This window comes from Podarcis tiliguerta, assembly GCF_965153285.1.
Source record: "Podarcis tiliguerta genome assembly, chromosome: 2".
In the NCBI taxonomy this organism is placed as follows: Eukaryota; Metazoa; Chordata; class Lepidosauria; order Squamata; family Lacertidae; genus Podarcis; species Podarcis tiliguerta.
The window spans coordinates 114198300-114222497 of record NC_139535.1 but is presented as its reverse complement, the minus strand read 5'-3'; the positions used below and the strand labels follow the sequence as shown (position 1 = coordinate 114222497).

The window sequence follows — 24198 nt, the reverse complement described above, 5'->3', positions numbered from 1 at the left end:
AAAATGCTTATAAATTAACCTTTATAAATTGAAAATGCCACTATCCATACCAGAGAGAGAAAGTGTGGGTCTGTGTATATGTGTAACTGTACAGCATAAAAATCCCTTGAATGACCTCTGTTATCGTCTTCACTAAATGAGCTCCATCCAACTAAAATTTCCTCCACTGCCTCCAATATATGAATGGACTGATATAGGTGTGTTTTTATTATGGTGTGTCATTTCAGTGAATCTATCCTGCACTTGAACTTGAACTTGCTGGGGGCAATGCCTTTGCTTCCCAGTTCTGTGCAGCAGACATTCTCGGAGCACTCAGTGAATTCAAAGAAACTAAATGAAAAATCAATAGGTCACATTTAAACAAGAAGAGCAACAGTAACTCACTAATACAAGCTCAGTTGATCAAGATCCGTGTGCATATGAAATGGGTAAGTTCTCCCCAACTTAATCAGTTTCTCTAGAGACTCATAGATGAAAATGATACAGATCAAAGAGGCAAACGCTTCTTCTGTAAAGCGAGTTATGTGGCACACAAGGCAGCTGGCATCGGTTGCTACAAGGAGGACGCACATGAATGTAGTCCACAGGCCAATGCAAGTTCGCAGAGAGAGATAATTTAGGTTATAGTCTCTGCAAAAAAGAAAAAAAGAAAAAAGATCAATTTAGACTCTCTCCATTGCAGAACGTATTTAATTCAAACCCATAATCAGAACAGAAAAAAGCTGCGATGCAATATAGAGTTAAGTAAATGATCCTAAAATGCTAGTGACTCTGTTTTGCTTTGTGGCCAAACTCTACCATCCTTAAACGGTAAAGGTAAAGGACCCTTGAACAGTTAAGTCCAGTTGAATTCAACTATTGATTACACAGGTAATAAATATTATCTCAAGCCACAATGAACCCTTTTCAGTGGCGTAGCGTGGGTTGTCAGCACCCGGGGCAAGGCAAGTAATTTGCGCCCCCTAACCCGTGGATTTGCGCCCCCTAACCCTAACCCCCAGATGTTGCACCCGGTGCGGCCGGCCCCCCCTGCACCCCCCACGCTACGCCACTGACCCTTTTAATCACAGATGACATCGCTTTATCTTCTGCCACTTTTTGAAAGTTTAGAGGCCCAACGCAATGTGAATAGGGCTCTCCGCGTGTGTCTTTTCCACTGGATGTGGACCACATTGTATGATGAAGGACTGGAAACAAATTAATTTAATTAAATAATTGAACTTCCAAAGTTCAGCATCTTGGTTGATGGCATTCAACCATTTCTGTGAGAGTAAAGAGGAGGGGGGCATTGTCCCTCTCCAGTTGTTATTGTTATTATTATTATTATTAGTGGTTGTTGTTGTTGTTTAGTCATTTAGTCGTGTCCGACTCTTCATGACTCCATGGACCAAAGCACGCCAGGCCCTCCTGTCTTCCACTGCCTCCCGCAGTTTGGTCAAACTCATGCTGGTAGCTTCGAGAACACTGTCCAACCATCTTGTCCTCTGTCGTCCCCTTCTCCTTGTGCCCTCCATCTTTCCCAACATCAGGGTCATTTCCAGGGAGTCTTCTCTTCTCATGAGGTGGCCAAAGTCTTGGAGCCTCAGCTTCACGATCTGTCCTTCCAGTGAGCACTCAGGGCTGATTGCCTTCACAATGGATGCGTTTGATCTTCTTGCAATCCATGGGACTCTCAAGAGTCTCCTCCAGCACCAGAATTCAAAAGCATCAATTCTTCGGCGATCAGCCTTCTTTATGGTACAGCTCTCAATTTAATAAAATAATAATAATAATAATAATAATAATAATAATAATAATAATAATTTATTAAATTCATTCACAGATATCAGGGCAATTCACAACATAAAACTTAGGGGACAACATAGCAAATCATGAGTAGCAAAATCATGGCAGGTTGCCATTTTCCATTTCCCACATCACTTGCCCCCCTGGCTTGCTATGCATCACGATTAGCCCCAGATCACACCAAAGCAGGGAAGTGGGGTAAGGGGAGAAACATTAGGTTCATTCACCAGACCAACCGACCGCCCTCTCTCTGTCTCTGTCTATCTCTGTCTCTCCTCCACGTCCTTTTGTCAAACTATAAAAATTGTTTGCCCCTTAAGAGAGCACACAGCCTTACTTGCAGAACTTGAATAAAATCTTCTCGAAGACCAGTACCGGCCCAGTACTTCCCAAGATGGTGAGAGGTTGACCAGCAAAGAGGGAATACACCACCCCAGTCATCGAGGCTCCAAGCAAGGATTCTATTGCACTCTGCAGGTGTGAACAGGTAAAAACAGAAGGGTGGCCATGTTGAGTCAGATTATTGGTCCATTCAGCTCACCTAACTAACTCCAGATTCTACAGCGGAGGCGAAGTTAGAACTTTCAGAGATTCAGATACCTATAGAACAGCCTCCGTGTTTTGGCGTCTTCGGCATTCTCTTTGCAATGATTGCTTGATTGTCTCACCACCACCACATGTTTCTTTTAACAGAGTTTGCGGTGAGTGGGGGAGTAACAGCAGTATAAAGAAAAATCACCCTTTCCCTAGAAATACCGTATTTTTTGCTCTATAAGACTAACTTTTTCCCTCCTAAAAAGTAAGGGGAAATATGTGTGCGTCTTATGGAGCGAATGCAGGCTGCGCAGCTATCCCAGAAGCCAGAACAGCAAAAGGGATTGCTGCTTTCACTGTGCAGCAATCCCTCTTGCTGTTCTGGCTTCTGAAATTCAGAATATTTTTTTTCTTGTTTTCCTCCTCCAAAAACTAGGTGCATCTTGTGGTCTGGTGCGTCTTATAGAGCGAAAAATACGGTAGGCTAACTGTGTGGAGATAGATAGCTCAAGAAGCAATTTCAAATAGCACCAGTTTTCAGGTTCAATAGCCCTCAGCCTCTGCTTCCTCACACTCCTTATTATTATGGATCAACTTACTGTCACCCTTTAATTTATATTCGGACTCATGAATGTCCTTTAAGTATTGCATTCTGTCTATAAGTCTAGTAAATCAATTAAAAAGGAAGTCCGACCACTGAGCATTTTCTGACTGAATACAAAGCATGGTTGGAAAGTGTTCAGAGGCCATCTGTCAAGGTGTGGAATCCTAAGTACATACCCTCACCCTCTGTTCTAAAAGAGATTATGGAGAATGTGTCTTCTGTAAAAAATGAACACCTGAAGGGCCACATTCTCCTGGGGGTATAAAATTCCATAACTTCAGAGATGTGTCACTGGCCACACAAACTGAGTGATGAAGTCTGTCACAGTGAGATAAAAACATTGGCTCTATTAATGCTGAACAGCACACAGACCTGAAATGTAGAAGAGCAGCAGTTAAGTTAAATGCTTGCTGCTTTTTTGCAATGCTACCTAGGAATTATCCGTAACACATGAAAGGAGAGGGGGAAACTTTCTTACTATTTCTCCCTCTGTTGCTTCTCCAAGCAACCCCCCAAAGGTGATCACAGGAGACATGCAGGCACAGTACAGGAAGAGGAAGGAAGCTAAGCACTGCAAACTCATAGCATCTTTATAGTCGCTCCAGTACCAAGGAACCTTCCGTTTCACATCCAAGATCAAGCCACCAAACAGCCTGCAAAGAAAATACAGGGAGATCAGCTGATGGACTATATGGAATTGGCGGAAATGACTGGCAGAATCCGAGACCAGGGAGAAGAGTCGGTGGAAGAAGATTGGAAAAAAATTCAAAGTATATTTACAGAAATATTGCAAAATTAATGAATGTTAGAAGAATGCTGGAACGAAGTTATATGGTTTTAGCAGAAATGTTATAAAGAATTAAGTAAAAACTGACTGTTAAGGGGTTAAAGTGGAAAATTTAAAGTTAGATTGTGTTAAGATAAATTTTAGAACAAAAAATTGAAAAAGATGGAAAGGATTTGCTGAAATAGCTAATTGAACTAGAATACAAAAAAGGGAGGTGTGAGGAGGTCGATGAAACTAGTAAATGAAAGGTAAAGATATGGAATATTGGATGTGTTTTTAAATTTTATTTTGTTTTTCTTGTTTTTTCTGTTGTTTTTTTCTTATTTTTGATGTATTGCTTGTTAATTTTTTTACTGGTTTTTTATTGTTTTTTTTTTCTTTCTTTTCTTACTTTCTCTTTTTCTGTAACTATTAAACTTTTAATAAATACTAGTTTTTTTAAAAAAAGAAAATACAGGGAGATCAACAAGAAAAAGGTGGGCAGATACATCATTTGATTTCCACAAAGGAAGTTAACAAAAGAGGGACAGAGGCATAGTTGAAAGTGGTATGATTGTAGTGTTAGTCGTGCCCATCCAATTATCATGTCAGGTTCTGTAAAAATCTTATTTCACCCCAAATGAGTGTGGGGTGAAAGGTGTAGGTGTGTGGGTGTGTTTTCACACGCACACACATGCAGATAGTGGGGGATGATATCTTCATCACACCACCTTAATCCTCTATAAAATTGTTGTCTATTGGCAACCAGATGACCAATTCACAAAACGAGAGTGTGAATTGTGGCTAATTTGGGCATTACTCATAAATGGGCACCTGCACTTGCTAGAATCATTTGGACTTCTGAATCTCCACTTAAAAAAAGTAATGAGGTTTACTGCTGGGCCACTTAATACTTCTAACTAGCCTCCTGACTGGGGCCCTCCATGCTATGAAAGCCACCTGGACCAATGTTTCAAAAACAGAAGTTGTACTTGTGCACCACCAACTTGTGTTGCAGTGAAGGTCATACTTTAAATTACCTGTTGTGTGACGAATTGTGGTTTATTTTGTCTGCCTTGAATCTACTGACAATTTTGTTGGGCGACGATAAACACTCTGCAAGCTCTAGTGCTATGGAAGAGGGAAGGTGGCCTTCAGCAGAAACCATTTGAGGCACCTAGAACATAGGCCTTTAGCAGAAACCATTTGAGGCACCTAGAACATAGCTTCGAATATGGAGTATGGGCAAACTTGTCGAGATGGAATCAAGGAGCTGCTAAGAAGGAAGCCCTTTGGGACTTATTTTTTGGCATCAAAAGAAATCTGCAGACAGGACAGGGAGAAGAGTTAAGAGCCTTGGATAGAAGAGCACCAGGTTGATGGACTAAATGGAACTGATAGAAAAGACTGACAAAATCCGAGACAAGGGAGAAGAGACGGTGGAAGAAGATTGGAAATTTTTAAAATTTTATTCAGAGTAATATAGCATAATTAAGGAATGTTGGGAAATGGTGGAATGAAATTATATGACTTTAGTAGAAATATGATAAGGATTTAAGTATAGATAAATTTTAAGATTTTGATGGTAAGATAAGGTTAAAATAAATTAAGATAATTAAACGATAGAAAGCAGTGAAAGATGGAAAGGATTTGCTGATTTAATTATTAACTGGAATACAAAAATGGGAGGTGGGAGGAGGTCGAGGAAATAAGTCATTGAAAGATAAAGATATGAAAAATGGATGTGTTTTTAAATGTTTTTGCTTTTTCTTGTGTGGATGTATTGGTGTGTTTTTTCTTTTATTTTTGATGTATTATCTCTTAATTTCTTTATTTTCTTTTTTTATATACTGTTTTTTTCCTTTTCTTTTGTAACTATAAAACCTTTAATAAATATTTTTTTTAAAAAAAAAAAAGAACATACCTTCCCGTTCGCTGGAGTTCAGGCCCACCATGATCATCTTCTGCGTCTTCTTGGCTTATGCTTCCATTAGGGGCTCGTGGTGTTCCCTGTAACTTTCTCTTTTCCTAATAAAGTGGGAACATTATGAACAATCCCATTAATTTCTATCCAAGGAATCAAGGAATAGTTCATTAACTGAGTGAAAGTAACTGGAGCCAATCCAGACATCAAAACAGCATTTGGGCTTGAATGGAACCAAGAAAGTGAAAATAAGGAAAGAAAGAAGCAATAGACAGTGGATTGAGTCAATCAGTGTTCTGCCGATGAAGGCATGCTATATTTATGGAGGGCTGTCCTCTGTCCTGACACTGAAGCAATCACCCAACGGGTTCATTATCTTTCTGCATAATTTCTGTAGGGTGGGAATCAAGGCGCTTTGAGATGGAATTTGAAAGAAGGAAATGAGATGGGGTTCTAGGCAAAAGGGCAGCAAGGGAGAATGACTGAAATCGTCGAAAGATATATTTGGGTGATGGAGTAGCAAATTTGCAACAAAAGACTACAAATGTGAGCCAAGTCGGCCACATTCTTCCACCATAATATGTGAACACTCCAACTCAACTCAGTGTATTCTGCTCTGACAAGTGCCTACAACTCCCATGATCCCTAGCTAGCAGGAGCAGTGGTCAGGGATGCTGGGAATTGTAGTCTCAAAACATCTGGAGGGCCGACGTTGAAGAAGCCTGGTCTAGACAGTCAGGGATGAAGAAGAAGAAGAAGAAGAAGAAGAAGAAGAAGAAGAAGAAGAAGATGATTACTGAGCCTCTAACAGGCTACATGGCTGATGAGCTGCATTCAGCTTGGCAGGTCACCGATAGTACAACTCCTTCCAGACAAAAGGGTTAGACAAAGCCAGATGCTCTCAATTATTTCAGTTCATGGTGGACAGAAAAAAAGGCCCATCCATACTAGTTCCCTTTTATTTCAGCCTGCAGCAGGTCATTTGTTTCCATTGGACAAACTCTCAAAAAGTGATGTTTACAACAGAGGTACCAAAAGCCACATCCTGTACATCATGTGCAATACCATATGAGAGACAACATGGGCCTTTCCCCTATAGTTCAATGTTCCAAAATGGCTGAACAGACTCTTCTTCAGGGCCCTAGTGTGGACAAACAGGTGGAAAGGCTTAAAATGTAACATGGTTTTGATTACACTATTAACGCTGTCCACCTAATCAAGGGACCAACCTTCAGATTCCAAGGGCGTCGCTTCCAAAAACACAGCCATCGTGTTCTAGTGTACCGGAGAAGAAAGTCATTATTTACCTGGGAAGGGAGATTTTTTGGTGGCTCAATTCTAATTGATGGATCCCATTCTCCAGGTGGTAGCACAGTCGCCTGATCTAGAAATTCATCAATCCCAGCTAAAAGGTCGTTACGGTTCCTAGCTTTATAAGCAACATCATGGAAAATCTGTAGACAGGAGATCAAGACAAAGTCATCAGTCTGTTACATTGCATACAACAACAACAACAACAAAGCCATATGAAATTTGCATGATGTTTTGCCAGATAAGTAATTTGCAATCTCAGCTATTGGTTTGTTTGTCCTGAAAAATAGGTAACAAGATATTTGTCATTGCATTATATTTTTCATTACATATTTTTCATTGCATTATCTTATAAGCGGGAGCAATATGCTGGCTCTTGGGGTATAAAGTTTTCTACCAGGCCATGAAAGGCTTCTCCCTCAAAAAAAGAGTACGGTTCAATATAGAATGGGTTGGATGACCATTGAAGTATACAGTGGTACCTCGCAAGACGAAATTAATTCGTTCCGCGAGTTTTCTCGTAGAGCGAGTTTTTTCGTCTTGCGAAGCACCACTGCATTTAAACACTAACAACGGCGGGGAGGGGCGGGGAGAAGCAGGACAGCTGCCGCAGCCGGTAGCTCGGACTCACCCGCGCGTTGTGGCCACCACGTGACGCGGCTGCTGGAGGGCGGCGGGGCTCAGGAGCGCGACTCCAGCTGCAGCGCTGGCTGCTGGCGGCAACGGCTCCTGAGGGGAGCGCGCGAGGGCGGTGGGCAGCGGCGCGAGGCAGCCGGAAGGTCGGAAGGTCAGCCGGAAGGTGGGAGGGAGCCGGAGGAGCCGTCAGCAGGAAGGTGGGAGGGAGCCGGAGGAGCGGGGAAGCAAGCGTGCGACCATCGCCATGACAGGAGAGGCAGGGCTGTTTCGTCTAGCGAAGCAAGCCCTTAGAAAAATCCGTCTTGCGAAGCACCTCAGAAAACGAAAAACCCTTTCGTCTAGCGTGTTTTTCGTCTTCCGAGGCATTCGTCTTGCGGGGTACCACTGTATATGCTTTCAATAATCTGTTGCAAACAATGCTCATATAGTTTATTCTAATGTATAATGTTAATGTATCTGCTTCTTTCTTGTTTTAAAAATTGAATTTCACAAAATGGGTAGCAGCCTGAGCAAAATGTCTCATATTTCTAGCAACAGTTTTGCATTCCTATTCTCTTATCATTGTGACATTCTTTCTGAAGCTTGAATTATGGCAGAAAGGCAAAGCAATGCAAACAAAAGGGGTGAAAATATATTTTGTATTTTACTGTACCTCATCAGTCATTAGGGTAGCCATTGACCTTCCAATCTCATGATACTGTTGTCCTTTCCCTAATGGACCCAGCAAGATAAACATGAACCTAGGGAGAAATGGGGCAGACGGTTTTTAAGGCTTTGAGAAGTTAGCATTCCTTTAAGGCAGGCATCCCCAAACTCGGCCCTCCAGCCATTTTGGGACTACAATTCCCATCATCCCTTTTTAAAAAAAAAAAAAAATATTAGAAGTTTGGAAATTACAGAAAGAAAAAAAAGAAAGAAAAGGAAACAATATAAAGTTAACAGAGCATACATTACAATTACAATAAAGAAAAAACACTACAACAATACAAAAAAAACAAGAAAAAAAACGAAGGGGAAAAAACCAACACACACATCCAATATTCCATATCTTTACCTTTCATTAACTTGATTCATTGACCTCCTCACACCTCCCTTTTTTGTATTCTATTTCAATTAACTATTTCAGCAAATTCTTTCCATCTTACTCAATTTTTGTTCTATAATTTATCTTAACAGTCTAATCTTAAATTTTCCATTTTATCCCGTTATCAATCCATTTTTACTTAAGTCTTTATTACATTTCTGCTAAAACCATATTACAATTCCCATCATCCCTGACCACTGGTCCTGATAGCTAGGGATGATGGGAGTTGTAGTCCCAAAACAGCTGGAGGGCCGAGTTTGGAGATGCCTGCTTTTAGCCAAGTATTGACATGTAACATTTCACAAGTATGGGAAGAGAAACTGGGCTCAAGTGAAGCCTGTCTTCCACGACCTCCCCACCACCTACATCCATGATGCTGTGATGCAGTTTAATGTAGAGTTACCAGACATCCCCAGATTTGCAAATCTGTCCCCGGGAAACGTGGCAGTGGCAGCCTCGGCAGCCCAGAGCCAGCCTGGTAGCGCGGTTGGCTCTGGCTGGCTTCAGGAGCTGCTCTCTGCCGCCGCCACTGCCGAAAAGGAACCAGGGATGTCCGGCAGTGCAGATCTCCTGCTCAGTGGCGTAGCGTGGGGTGCAGGGGGGGGCGGCCGCACCGGTGGCAACATCTGGGGGGGGCGCTCGCACTTGCAGCTCTCTGCCCCTACCTGGCTCACTCACTCTCTCTCACTGCAGTGCTGGCTGTGCGAATCCGATCCGAGCCGCCGGGTCGCCGCCCACTGTGGAGGGGGGGTGCCAGGCGTGCGGTGCGGTGCGGAGAGAGAGCGAGGGACTATCTGGGGGAGGGACAGTGCAGCGGGGGGGGGCGCAAATTACTTGCCTTGCCCCTGGTTAGGGGGCGCAAATTACTTGCCTTGCCCCGGGTGCTGACAACCCACACTATGCCACTGCTCCTGCTCCCTTCCCCCTTTGTTTTGACAGATCGGAGGAGGTTCAGGAGGCATGGGCAGGCAACGCAACACTGCCCAATTTTTAAAAACACTGTGCATTTCTGTTTCACAGGGTGCAATAGAAGGCCTTTGCACCTTTATACAATATGCATGTGTGCTTGGTTGGGCCCAGGCTCTTTTGCCTCACCATCCCCACTACTGACTCCCAGTTGCTACCATCGATTCCAGAGTATTAGGCGACTGGGCATATTAGACGACCACCAACTTTTCCTGTAGAAATATAAAGTAAGGGATGTACTCGCCATATAAGACCACCCCCGCCTGCAGCCAACTAGCAGCAGCCCGAGGCGAGGTGAGCGAGCCCCGATCGGCCATCCAGCAAAGCGGCAGGCTGTGCTTACCGGCTGGTGGTTCTGGCAGTTATGGCGATGCCCAGCTCCTTGGAGCTCTGGCTGAAGCCACGCACCACCTCGCCGTGGGAAGAGGAGGCTGCCGCAGTTGCTGCTGCTTCGGGATAGCTGCCTGCTATCCGGCGGTCCCCATGGTGGCAGGATGGGCGAGCGAGCGAGAGGGCAAGGGCTTGCAATGGGGTGGGTGGGAAGAGTCGCTGTTGGGTCTTCTCTCCAGCCCGCAGCCACTGCCTGGCTGCCTCCCGCGCAGCCGTCGCCACCTGCCACAACCATACCTGGCGTATAAGGCGACGCCGACTTTGGAGAAGATTTCCTGGGGTTCAAAAGTCGCCTTATACGCCGGAATCTACAGTACTCAGCTTTTTTAAAAAAAGTGTCCCCGGATTCATTGAAAAAAATCTGGTAACCGTAGTTTAATGAACACAGTGAGGAGAGGACTGGGATTCCCAGATATACACACTGTCAGAGTCAAGTTCCCTCTCCAACCCATTGGGGCACCAAGCTGAATTGGCAGGCTCACTTTCCTCCCAGCCCCAGCCAACTGGGGCTAGTTCATGCTTGCAGGCTTCCTTTGGCTCTCATTCATTTTGGGGAAGTTGGGGTGGGAGATAACATCAACCTCTCTTCCAATTCAGGCATTGCAACTTCTTCCTGTCCTGTGACAACAATGGTTTCAATGGCGGCAGCATGAAACATACCAAGTGGGAACAGAAGGGAAGGAACATTCTGGATTTCCCTACTCACTAGCCTAGAGGTTCCTAAATTATTAATCTGGGTCGGTTCCCCAGAGGAAGACCATCTCCACACTTTATGCAGCAAATGTTATATCCTGGAGTAAATATAGAACATTATCAATATACATCTTCAATCTCCCAAGTACAAGCACCCAAGACTTCTGGTTTCCAAATATATCATAACGGTACAAAACATAAATGCTTGCTTTATATAGGTTTTCTGCTGTGTAGAAACACTTGCTTTCTACTCTCTTTGGGGTTTTTTTGCTCAATCAGCAAGTTTCAATTATCCTAATTTGAAGAAAAGCAGGGGGGAAATGACTGGCAATTTTGCCTCAAAGTGTGGAAAGGCAGATATCATTTAAGAAACTTGGTCAGTCCCTCAATCAGAAATTTGGAGCCTTTCTCCCATAATAAAGGGGTTATTAATATCAATGCCTGCCCTCAAATCACAATCTGCCTCCCCCCGCCAAGACAAATAATAATAATTAAGCACAATATTCCAAATTCTGCAAAAATAAAAATGCAAATGACAGCTGGGCAAATTACAGGCATGCATACAAGTTCTCATTATCACAAATTGTTGTTGTTGTTGTTAAGCCTACAACACCAACAAAACATAGTGATGTATGGAAGGGAGAGCTGGTCCATAAAGAAGGCTGATCGCCAAAGAATTGATGCTTTTGAATTATGGTGCTGGAGGAGACTCTTGAGAGTCCCATGGACTGCAAGAAGATCAAACGTATCCATTCTTAAGGAAATCAGTCCTGAGTGCTCACTGGAAGGACAGATCGTGAAGCTGAGGCTCCAAGACTTTGGCCACCTCATGAGAAGAGAAGACTCCCTGGAAAAGACCCTGATGTTGGGAAAGATGGAGGACACAAGGAGAAGGGGATGACAGAGGACGAGATGGTTGGCCAGTGTTCTCGAAGCTACCAGCATGAGTTTGACCCAACTGCGGGAGGCAGTGGAAGACAGGAGTGCCTGGCATGCTCTGGTCCATGGGGTCACGAAGAATCGGACATGACTAAACGACTAAACAACAACAACCAACAAAACAACAGTAACAACAACTCTTACCTGGTAGGAAGAGGAATTTCAGTCATGCCTGGGAGAAGAACAGCTGGTGATAAGCGCACAAAGGCAATAACCGGTCGAGAAAGAAAATCCAGCTCTCCCACGAGAACATTTGAGGCTTCTGCTCCAGTGGGAATCTTCTTCATAAAATGAAGCTCTGCCTAATTCCAAAGAACAGGGCATAATTTCTAGGGCTGTGATACAATTTGACCAGCATTTTCGCCCACCCAGACAAGGCACTTCTCCTTTTCACGCAAAACAAACCCCTGTGTTGCAATAAGAACCAAACCCAACAATACAAACCCAACATGCAGGCTAATAGTTAGTAGAGAATACATAACAGAATAATGATATCATTCAAATTGTAGGAATAACAGAAGACGTCTCAAAAGTTTCAAAAGTAAATTCTATCAATACGTCTTCTGTTGAAACTTTTGAAAGACTATTGTGAGACTGTCCTTAGACATCTGTTTTGAACACACGGCTTGACAGTCCTCGCTACCACTCTGTTATATTGTATATATGAACTTTGATTGGCTTATTCCACCTTTTCAAACATAATTTTGGGGATACTCCCTCTTCACTGACTTTGACTTTTTTCTTTTTTGCAGAGTAACAAGGGATCAGATAAACCATCAAGACTTTACATCAAATGTATTCATTAAAAAACAAATAAACAATTGCACCTTCATAATAAATATTCCTGTTACAGGAAACCACAGATCTGCCTGCCTTTACCTAACTGACCATTCCACACTGGTCAATTGATCAAGAACAAACAGCAAATTGAGAGGGCAGAGATATTTCTTGCAAGGAAAACCTGAGTCCACTTGTCATAGTAAAACAGGGGCAGAAAGGACAATTGCAGGGAAGAACTGGCAAGCAGTGAGGAATCATCAAACCTTCTCTCACCTATTGTCTCTCCCGCGAAAATGCCCATGCCATAAGTGTACGGCTGTGCATTTACCATACATTTAAAACACTATGGACCAGGACTATGTGTCAACAATCTAGCAAGAGACAGTCTATAATGGCCATCTGCTTCCAGGCAGCAATTTGCTTTTACAGTTCTACTCTACATACCTCTACAGCAGGCATGGCCAAACTTGGCCCTCCAGATGTTTTGGGACTACAACTCCTAACATCCCTAGCTAACAGGACCAGGGGTCAGGGATGGTGGGAACTGTAGTCTCAAAACATCTGGAGGGCCAAGTTTAGCAATGCCTGCACTACAGCAATATATGGTATTGCTTTATTATATATAATACAAAATAAAGTTCTACTATGATAAATAAAAAATATAAAAATCTGCTGTGTACTCTTTGAAACTGTTTTGCATATCCCTAGGGGTACACGCTATCACACTGCTCTCTTAAAAAAAAAAAAAAGATTCTTCTGCAATCCAAACAACACAATTTTATTGTTTTAATTTTGAACTGAATCTTATTGGGGGATTCATGTATCTTATTAGCAACATAAGTAAACCGAGAGTCAAGCAACAGTGTTTACCGTATTTTTCGCTCGATAACACGCACCCGAACATAACACACATGTAGTTTTTAGAGGAGGAAAACAAGGGGAAAAAAATCTAAACGAAACAGTGGATGTATGATTTTGGTGGTTCATGCTGTGGCCACAGACATGTGATCTGACGGTGAGTTTGGGGTAGCCCAATGCAAAAATCCTGAGGATCCATGTGGATCCATGTTTGTAACCATGTTTTTGCACCACTGCAGCCCCAGGTAACAGTGGGTGCGTGATTTTTTTGGTGCAAACTGTAGCCATGGACATGCTATGTGATCTGATGGTGAATTTGGGGTGACAGGGCAAAAATCCTGAGGATCCATGTGGCTCTGTGCTTTGTAACCATGTTTTAAGTGGGGAGGGAAGGAAAAGCACTCAAGGGACAAGGAGCACGCATGAAGCAGGTTCTGCTTCTCTCCCTCTCCCCCCCCCCCCCTTAGCGAGCTGAAAATCTTTCCTGCTATTTCCAGCAAAGCGGGAGAAGAGCCGCTGAGTGGGGAGGAGGGAGAGAAGAAGAACCTGCTTGCTTTAAAGGAGCCAACCGGACAGGAGCCGCTTACACGAGTGTAAGCGGCTCCTCTCCCCTCCCGCTTTGCTCCTTTAAAGAAGCAGGCACTCTGTCCCTCTCTCCTCCCCATTCAGTGGCTCTTCTCCCGCTGGGAACCACGGAGGAGGGAAGCATTCGCTCCGTAACACGCACAGACATTTCCCCTTACTTTCTAGGAGGGAAAAAACGTGTGTTATGGAGCGAAAACTACGGTAAGTTGAATAGACGAGCAAAGAAGATTGCACCTTAGTTAAGTCTGTTGGGGTGGTATCATGGATTATTCCATTCTTAGCGTCCAAGCCTGGAGGAGGTGGGGCACTAGGTGAGCTCACTCCTAGGAAGAAATGAAGAGAAATAATTCTAGATGAAATTGTATGTTAATGCTTAGTTTCAGAATATCACCGTCTATAGATACATTTTCGCCAAGTGCACATTTATATGCATGAAATCTCTCTCGCGCACGCACACACACACATACTTTTCTCAGCAAAAATTACATGAAGCATTTGTTTTCACCCACCTATCCAATTTTATGTGGATGGTGTTTCTTCATTAAGAGTATTGCTACTCTGGAAAAAATGAAGGGTATCTTTTTATACGCTACAGTTGCAGCAAGAGTTCTTATTGCTGTAAAATGGAAGAGTGATGAAATCCCCTCTATTCATGAATGGACTCAAAAATTGACAGAATATGCGGAGTTAGATAGTCTATCGGGGGAAAAATAAAGAACAAACCGAAACAGGAATTTGTCTCAAAATGGGAGGTCTTTAAAGTATATTGAAAAATAATTACAGCAGTTTAAACTCTGTCACAGCATTCGAATAATTTCAGTAGTAGCTTTAAGAAAGACGTGAGACCTAAGACAAATTAAGGATTAGTTAAATTATGATAAAAATGTATATTGGCAACAAGTAATATATAACTGAAGTAAGGAATAGACGGGAGGTCGGGCCTATAGTTCAAAGACCAAATCTTGCTTTATGGTTTTGTAAATAATTTTGTGTTCATTATTATTTTCATTTGTATTTTTGCTTTTCTTCCTTTTTTTTCTTGGTGTATCAACAAAAAAGGAATTTAAAAAATTAAATTTAAAAAAAGAGTACAGTGGTACCTCAGGTTAAGTACTTAATTCGTTCCGGAGGTCCGTTCTTAACCTGAAACTGTTCTTAACCTGAAGCACCACTTTAGCTAATGGGGCCTCCTGCTGCTGCTGCACTGCCGGAGCCCGATTTCTGTTCTCATCCTGAAGCAAAGTTCTTAACCTGAAGCACTATTTCTGGGTTAGCCGAGTCTGTAACCTGAAGCGTATGTAACCTGAAGCGTATGTAACCTGAGGTACCACTGTATTGCTACTGTAATTACAATTATTCTAAACCACCACCTTGATGCGATTTACCCACAAAGTAGATAAAAACAGTTAGAAACACAAGAACAGTAAACACATTTTACTGAACAGTAAACACAAGAACAGTAAACACAAGACCAAAACAAGACCAAAACTATAGCAAGTGGACACTTGTGGGAAAGACCCATTTATCCACTGTAAGCCTGGATAGCTCTGTTGGTTAGAGTGTGGTGCTCATAATGCCAAGGTTGCAGGTTCAATTCCCGTATGGGACAGCTGCATATTCCTGCATTGCAGGGGTTGGACTAGATGATCCTCAGAGTCCCTTCCAACTCTATAATTCTATGTTTCTATGATTCTACTCGGCGTGGCAAAAATGTTTTCGTCTATTTCCATGAAGCACAGAACAGGGGCAGCCACACCAGAGTGGGCTTCTGAGGTCTCTGGCATTTGCAAGAGATGCTCTCCCGCAGACCACAGATATTGACTGGGTGTATAAGGCAAGTTAGTGCCAACACCGGTTTGGACAACAATCCCACCAACCCAACATACCGTATTTTTCGCCCTATAGGACGCACTTTTTCCCCTCCAAAAATGAAGCGGAAATGTGTGTGCATCCTATGGGGCGAATGCAGGCTTCAGGAAGCTCTGCGCAACCCTCGGGAGACCGGATCCGAGGGTTGCACAGAGCTTCCTCCAGTCCCGGGCTCAGCGCAGCTCTGCGCGGCCATCGGGAGCCAGGCGCGAAGTCCCGCCCGCCTCCCGCTGGCTGCGCAGAGCTGCCTGCAGTCCCGGGCTCAGCGCAGCTCTGCACGGCCATCGGGAGCCGGGCGCGAAGTCCCGCCCGCCTCCCGATGGCCGTGCAGAACTGCCTCCAGTCCCGGGCTCAGCGCAGCTCTGCGCGGCCATCGGGAGCGGGGCGCGAAGTCCCGCCCGGCTCCCGCTGGCTGCGCAGAGCTGCCTGCAGTCCCGGTCTCCTGCTGGCTGCGCAGAGCTGCCTCCAGTCCCGGGCTCAGCGCACTTCTCCCCATCGCCAGCCCCACAAGCTCGGGGGACAGTGGGGAGGCGGAGTACGCCTTCCCGCTGTTCCCGGACCTGGTTCTTCCAGCCCCGCACCTGGGGGGGGGGGAATAAAATATTTTTTCTTTATTTCCCCCCCCAAAAAAACTAGGTGCGTCCTATGGGCCGGTGCGTCCTGTGGTGTGCAAAATACGGTACATAAGGAAACAAGTGCTGTCAGGGGTTCAGGAGCAGAGGCACAGGAGAGGGAGGAAATGGAGAGCGAAGGGGAGGAGTCCGAAGGAAATGTCAGCGATGACAGCGATCCGAGGTCTCTGAGTCTGTCCAGTGAATCAGAGGATTCACAAAAAGGGGCTCCCATGGTCAGGGCAAGGGGAGTACCCAGGGGGGCACTTCAGGGAGAAGGGGCCAGAGGGGACTCAGAGAGCAGCAGCTGGAAATCTGGACCAGCGTCCACACCAGAGGGAAGTAGGGGGGAGGAGTCCCAGGCATCGGGATCAGGCGGCGCGCTACCAGCGGGAGAACATGAGGCAGGATTGACCACGCCTCCGTCAGGGAGCGAGGAAACGGTTAAGAGGAAGGTTAAACGCGCACGCGCGCCAAGTTCAAATGTACAGGAAGGCGGCACAGTTGGCAGCCCGGGTAGGGAGCCAAGTCCTAAAGCCCGCCGAAGAGAGAGGGAGGAGTCAGGAGGGTCAACGTCTGCGTCAGAGGAGTCCAGGAGGGAGGAGACCCCGGGGGGCAGCAGGACCCAGAGGAGAAAGGAGAGAAGGGAGAGGTGGAGTAAGATTAGAGTCTTAAACTGGTGCACAGGGGGCGGAGACTCAGACGGAGCTTCGCCGGTCTAGACTCCAGACGTAGAGCTGGGGCGCTGAGGTTTGGAGATGGAAACTATTCTTCAATAAAGACTTTGATACTTTACTACCGGCTAGCGTTGGTCCTTTGTGAGCTGGGACCAAGAGCCAGCTCTGACAAGTGCGCATAGCTCCTTCCTTGCCACTTTGTATGCTGTCCCCTTCTCTGCCTGAACACTTGCAACAGATCTTCTGATTTAATCCCGCTCTCATGCAAATCAGAAGGCTGATTTTCATTTACACAATTTGCACACAATATGCAGGATTACTGTATTTTTCGCTCCATAAGAAGCACCTGACCATAAGACGCACCTAGTTTTTAGAGGGGGAATGCAAGGGGGAAAAAATCTTTAAAGGGAGCGCTGAGCAGAGCCTGTATGCATCCCAGGCTCTGCTCAGCGCTCCCTTTCACGAGCCGCGTGGAGCGTGTGCGTGGCGCTTGCGGGCCTTTCCCCGAGGAGGGAGAAGGGCAGCCCATCACTGACAGGCTGCCCTTCTCCCTCCTCGGGGAAAAGCCCCCAAGAGCTGCACACACGCTCCGCGCAGCTCTTTAAAGGGAGCACGGCTCTTGGGGACTTTTCCAGGAGGTGGGGGAAGGGACTGAGGGGCTAAGCCAGAAGCTAGAACAGCAAGAGGGAGCACTGCGCAGCAATCCCTCTCACTGTTCTGGCTTCTGGGATAGCCGCACAGCCTGCATTCACTCCATAAGACTCCCCTTACTTTTTAGGAGGGGAAAAGTGTGTCTTATAGAGCGAAAAATACGGTAGATCAGATGACCAGTCTCTGCATTTTCAAGCAACGACAGCAGAGGCAGTGCAGGAGAGTTGTATGCACTCACTTCTGCTCCATGTGCTAGGTTAAGTTGGGGACAGGGGGTGGTGAGTATTGCCCAAATGAGCCAATGACCTCCCTAGGTAAAGCTAAAGGTACCCCTGCCCGTATGGGGCAGTCTTGCCAGACGCTAGGGTTGTGCGCTCATCTCACTCTATAGGCCGGGAGCCAGCGCTGTCCGCAGACACTTCCGGGTCACGTGGCCAGCGTGACAAGCTGCATCTGGCGAGCCAGAGCCACACACGGAAACGCTGTTTACCTTCCCGCTGGTAAGCGGTCCCTATTTATCTACTTGCACCCGGGGGTGCTTTCGAACTGCTAGGTGGGCAGGCGCTGGGACTGAACGACAGGAGCGCACCCCGCCGCGGGGATTCGAACCGCCAACCATGCGATCGGCAAGTCCTAGGCGCTGAGGTTTTACCCACAGCGCCACCCGTGTCCTCCCTAGTGCCCTTTAATATTAGAACCCAGGTAGTGCTGGTGGGTAGGGACATGGGTAGCAGTGTGGTGTAAACCACAGAGCCTAGGACTTGCCGATCAGAAGGTCGGTGGTTCAAATCTCCGCGATGGGGTGAGCTCCTGTTGCTCGGTCCCTGCTCCTGCCAACCTAGCAGTTCGAAAGCACGTCAAAGTGCAAGTAGATAAATAGGTACCGCTCCAGCGGGAAGGTAAATGCCGTAAATGTGCTGCACTGGTTTTGCCAGAAGTGGCTTAGTCATGCTGGCCACATGACCCGGAAAAACTGTCTGCAGACAAACACCAGCTCCCTCGGCCAGTAAAGCGGGATGAGCACCGCAACCCCAGGGACGTTCGCAACTGGACTTAACTGTCAGGGGCCCTTTACCTTTTTAGTGCTGGAGGACAAATTAGCCAGAATAAGGGTCCCAGAGTAGCACCTGAAGGCAAACAAGTGCACCAACTTGCTAAAGCTAAGCAGGTCTATGTCGGGATGCGAGACCTCCTGGGAACCATGTGTATGCTGCCCTGGACTCCATAACAGAACAAAGGTGGCACTGAGAAGACTGGTTGGATGCTAGGGAGGCATGATAGGAGATGCACAGGTTATTGTGCTGATTCAACCAGACGGTACAGACCTCCAGGGACTCTCACCTGCTTTATCTGTCGAGGGAGGTTCAGTTTTTTTCTGGGAGACATCAGCTAAAGAGCGGACAATTGGGAGGATGTTTTTCTTCTTTCCATTCTGATGGTGATGACTCCTCAAAAGGGCTTCCCAGATTTTTTTACGGGTTTTCTTATCAATCTCCTCAGCAGGTTCATATTGATCCAGAACCATGTCTGAAAGGGAGAAACTCCAAGTCATTAAAATTTTTAGCACCATTCATTTATTGCAATTCATAAAATTCATAAACCACTTGATTGCTTTATATATATACCATATATATATATATACATAAAACCTCAAAGAAGTTCAACAAAGACAATAAACAATAAAATTCGCAGTGAAAACAGTTATAAACATCAATTGATAATATATTTTTTTATGGCAGTCAAATAAATACAGATTAAAGCATACATCAACATTGTCCAGGTCTGGGTAGGCTTGTCTAAGGAAAAATGTTTTTAGCAGGTGCCCCAAAGAGTGCAGTGAAGGTACCTGCCTAGTGTCAATAGGAAGGAGTTTCAGAGTGTAGATACTGCCACATTTCATAGAATCATAGAATCATAGAATCATAGAGTTGGAAGAGACCACAAGGGCCATCGAGTCCAACCCCCTGCCAAGCAGGAAACACCATCAGAGCACTCCTGACATATGGTTGTCAAGCCTCTGCTTAAAGACCTCCAAAGAAGGAGACTCCACCACACTCCTTGGCAGCAAATTCCACTGTCGAACAGCTCTTACTGTCAGGAAGTTCTTCCTAATGTTTAGGTGGAATCTTCTTTCTTGTAGTTTGGATCCATTGCTCCGTGTCCGCTTGTCTGGAGCAGCAGAAAACAACCTTTCTCCCTCCTCTAGGTGACATCCTTTTATATATTTGAACATGGCTATCATATCACCCCTTAACCTCCTCTTCTCCAGGCTAAACATGCCCAGCTCCCTTAGCCGTTCCTCATAAGGCATCGTTTCCAGGCCTTTGACCATTTAAAGACTGGTTTCTTACAAATGCCAGTTCCACAGACTGAAGTGGCTGAGTGGTCATATATGAGTTAAGGCAATCTTGTGCGTAAACTGGTTCCAAGTGGTTAAGGTTATTAGTGGTCATTTACTAATAATAACACCTTAAATTTGGTCCAGTGGCAAATTGGCAACCAATGCAGACCTCTCAGCACAGGTCTTACAAGGTCTCACTCCTGTCACCAATGGTGCCACAGCATTTTGCACTAACTGCAGCTTCCAGATCAAGCACAAGGGAAGCCCCACATACAGCGTGTTTTCAGGGAATGGTCTGGATCTGAAGATTGAGGAATGCAGTCGCAGGCAGATCAGCTCCTCTCAGAAGAGGAGGGGGAATATTCGGGGGGGGGGGCTCACCTCTAGTATTTTCAGAAGCAGAGAGAGAGGCAGCCCCAGAAGCTAAACAGATTAAGGAGGAGTAAGCCAGCTACGCGGGTGGTGCTGTGGTGTAAACGACAGAGCCTAGGGCTTGCCGATCAGAAGGTCGGTGGTTTGAATCCCTGCGACAGGATGAGCTCCCGTTGCTCGGTCCCTGCTCCTGCCAACCTAGCAGTTTGAAAGCATGTCAAATGCAAGTAGATAAATAGGTACCATTCTGGTGGGAAGGTAAACGGCATCTCTGTGCGCTGCTCTGGTTTTGCCAGAAGCGGCTTAGTCATGCTGGCCACATGACCCGGAAAAACTGTCTGCGGACAAATGCCGGCTCCCTCGGCCAGTAAAGCGAGATGAGCGCCGCAACCCCAGAGTCGTCCGCAACTGGACTTAACTATCAGGGGTCCTTTACCTTTACCTTTTTACCCAGCTACAAGATAATGCTAAGAGATCCAGAAGGGAGGGGGCAGCTGGAAGACACATCAACTGAGAGTGGGGGAGATCCACCCTCCCCATGGACTCTGAGGTCCGAACATATCAGAGAACAAAGGAGGCAAAGAGGGGGCGGAACTTCCCATTGACACCCCCTTGTTGAGGAGGTCAGAAGGAGGATTCAGATTAGGCAACTGATCTCCTGGGTTCTCTGTTTGTGCTTGCAACATGATGCTGTAATAAAAGGACTATAAATCTATCAACTGCTCGTTAATTCTTATCTGTGAGCTACCGAAGAGAAAGGGGAGCTCTCACACTTGACAGCATTGCAGGAATCCAGTCTTGAATTAACCCATGTATGAACTACTGTGGCCAAGCTTTCTTGGTCCAGGAATGGTCACAGCTGTCAGACCAGTTGCAAGAGCCAATGAGAGCTTTCCTTTCAACAGCAGCTCGGGAGGACCAAATTTTCTCAGGATTGCAAAAATGGAGAAGAGGCTTGCACTCTCCCATCAGCTGCGATCCCAATACAGTAAGTCCTCCACTTACATGCATTTAACTTGTGCACATTCAGCTTTATGTGTGTAGCAAAAAATAATAATAATTCATTTAAAAGGGAGTGAAAAGGAGGTGGGGTTCTGGGGAGGGAAACCTGCCTGCCGTTGAACCCAATAGATTTTGACTACACATAATTTTGGCTTTAGGCATGATCCCCAGAATGAAACCCAGAGTAAATTGAGGGCTTACCGCAATTTTCAATGTACACACATAGCAGCTGCTACTGGCATCTTTTAATGCAACAGTAAAATTAATATAACATCTAGCTTGGCCCTTAGTAATAATAATAATAATAATAATTTTTTATTTATACCCCGCCCTCCCCAGCCAAGGCCGGGCTCAGAGCAGCTTACAAGCAATAATAAAAACAAGATGATTACAACTTAAAAACAAAAGTAAAGTACAACATTAAAATAATGGAACATTAAAATATTAAAATGTAGCCTCATTGCAGGAGGAGAAGGAAAAGAAAAAAGAAAGAGAGGGAGGGAGGGAATCAAATTGGCTCCAAGCCAAAGGCCAGGCGGAACAACTCTGTCTTACAGGCCCTGCGGAAAGAAATCAGATCCTGCAGGGCCCTGGTCTCATGAGGCAGAGCGTTCCACCAGGCCGGAGCCAGAGTTGAAAAGGCCCTGGCTCTGGTTGAAGCCAATCTAACTTCCTTAGGGCCTGGGACCACTAGGGGGTTGTTATTTATGGACCTTGAGGCTCTCTGTGGGGCATACCAGGAGAGGCGGTCCCGTAGGTACGAGGGTCCTAGGCCGTGAAGGGCTTTAAAGGTCAAAAGCAGCACCTTAAATCTGACCCTGTACTCTACCGGGAGCCAGTGAAAGAATGTCAAAAATACCCTTACCGGATCACACTCAGTTCCACTGGGTTTGTCTCACTGTTTTTAAGTGGAGCCAGATATATGTGGGAAGCTCACAAGCAAGCCATTCCTCTGCTCTGTCCCCAGCATGTGTTATGCAGAGAGAAACTGCCTCTAAACATGGAGGTTCCCTTTAGCTATCATGACTAATGGCCAACAGCAACCCTACTCTCCAAGAATTTGTCCAGACCTTTTGAAAAACCCATCTAAACCATTGAAGAATGGAGGATGAAGATAATGAACTATGCAGAATTAGATAAACTAACAGGAAGGATCCGAAACCGGCGGGACCAGAAATTTACCAAAGACTGGAGTAAATTTACGAATTAATTGAAAAGTATTTGTGATGACCAGACGACGTTTGTAGGTTTGCAAGAAGTTCTGTGTGGAGTAATATTGGAAGTATTGTAAAAATGGAGAAGGGGAGATGTTATGTTAAGAGATGTAAAGACAATACAAAGTTAAGAAATGCATAAGAAATGGTTAAGACAGAGGATCATCAGAGGTGCTGATGGAAGTCCAATAAGATTGTATCTGTAATAAATTGTGTGGTACGTTTTATAATTTGAATGTTAAAATTAATAAAAATGTATTTTAAAAACCCCATCTAAACCAAGAAAGGAAAATAACTATTGGTGGCCCTAGAGCCAGCATGGAAAGCAAAATACAGCCAGAGGAATGACAAGATGGAACTGACAGGAGACGAAGGAATATTGTGTGAGAGTAGGGGATGGGTGGGGTTGTGTGCAATTTTCACGAGATTTTTAAGTGTAAGAAAAGAAAGCATACCATGTGCAGCCTTATGTTCATAGACCACTGCTCCACTGAACCCAGGACCACCTAGCGACCCTGAATAGAGCAGCTCTCCATGGTCCTGAACAGAGACCTTTCTTAGCCCTGACTTCCGGTATTTCCTACATCAGAGGTATGGAACATGTGGGAGTCCATTCATTGTTGGACTGCCAACTCCTAATTAGTCTCAGCCAGGAATTATGGGAGTTGGAGGTTCTTTACTCTTTGTAGAGATCACAGGGAGTCAACCCAAGACCAGTGATCTACCACTGAGCTACGGGAACAACTTGTAAGGGGACTTGAGGGGAAAGGCCATGGCACAATGGCAGAACATCTGGTTTCCATGCAGAAGGTCCCAGGTTCAATCCCCACCATCCCCAGGCAGAGTTTGGAAGAGACCCCTGTCAGAAACCCCAGAGGGCCTGTGGTCCTTTGTGGTCCTGTGGTCCTTTGCCTGCAGGATCCTTTGTTCCTGAGTTAGAACAGACTGGTAGTAATCATGTTGTAGGTGCTTAAGGATGTGAGAGCTCCAGACTGTGACCATCCAGTCATCAGGTTAGTTCAGCACTGATGCTCTCTACCCTGAATTTCCTGGAGAATAACAACAAATTGCCTTAATTCATGGCCTATGACAGTCTCTGTGCTTTAACAGCTATTGTGTAGGATATCCATTTCCACCCTCCAAGTGTGGCAGGCATGTAATCTTTTCCCCAATAATGCTGAAGATAAAACAGTGAAAATATAACATAGCACGTGGTGGACTTGCTCCAAGATTAAAGCCTTTTGGGATACTATATATAATGAATCAAAAAACGTATTTAAGTATAATTTCAGTAAAAAAAACACCAGGGGCTTCCCTGTTGGGGTTAATTGAGGAAATTCAAGTGAAAGATGTAAATTTGTTCATGTATGCAACAACGGCCGCAAGAATACTCCTGGCCCAGAAATGGAAGCAACAAGAACTCCCCACATTGGAAGATTGGCAAGTAAAGATGGTCGAATATGTGGAGCTGGCGAAGCTGACGGGGAAGATTCGAAATCGCAGTGTTGATTTGTTTCAAAAGGACTGGGGCAAATTTGTACTCTATATGAAAGAAAGTTGTAAACAGTTGAATACGTTTGTAGGTTTAAGTTGAAATGTTTGGTAA

General features: G+C 45.2%; 1 protein-coding gene across 4 annotated transcripts in view; it reads right to left on the bottom strand.

The window, feature by feature from the left end:
* The window catches only part of SLC4A8 (solute carrier family 4 member 8), a 66656-nt gene that overhangs the window by 20112 nt on the left and 22346 nt on the right, over positions 1-24198 (bottom strand). For all 4 annotated transcript variants that reach the window (XR_014507990.1, XR_014507991.1, XM_083427356.1 and 1 more), the window contains exons 6-14: positions 19005-19190; positions 14090-14178; positions 11777-11934; positions 8213-8300; positions 6921-7067; positions 5614-5717; positions 3402-3576; positions 2123-2256; positions 385-630 (exon numbers count right to left, since the gene is read on the bottom strand). Coding sequence is in view for 2 of the 4 variants with exons in the window: in XM_083427356.1 (XP_083283482.1) it covers positions 385-630; positions 2123-2256; positions 3402-3576; positions 5614-5717; positions 6921-7067; positions 8213-8300; positions 11777-11934; positions 14090-14178; positions 19005-19190 (1327 nt within the window). In the remaining 2 variants the exon portion in view is untranslated. The remainder of the gene's footprint in view (positions 1-384; positions 631-2122; positions 2257-3401; positions 3577-5613; positions 5718-6920; positions 7068-8212; positions 8301-11776; positions 11935-14089; positions 14179-19004; positions 19191-24198) is intronic.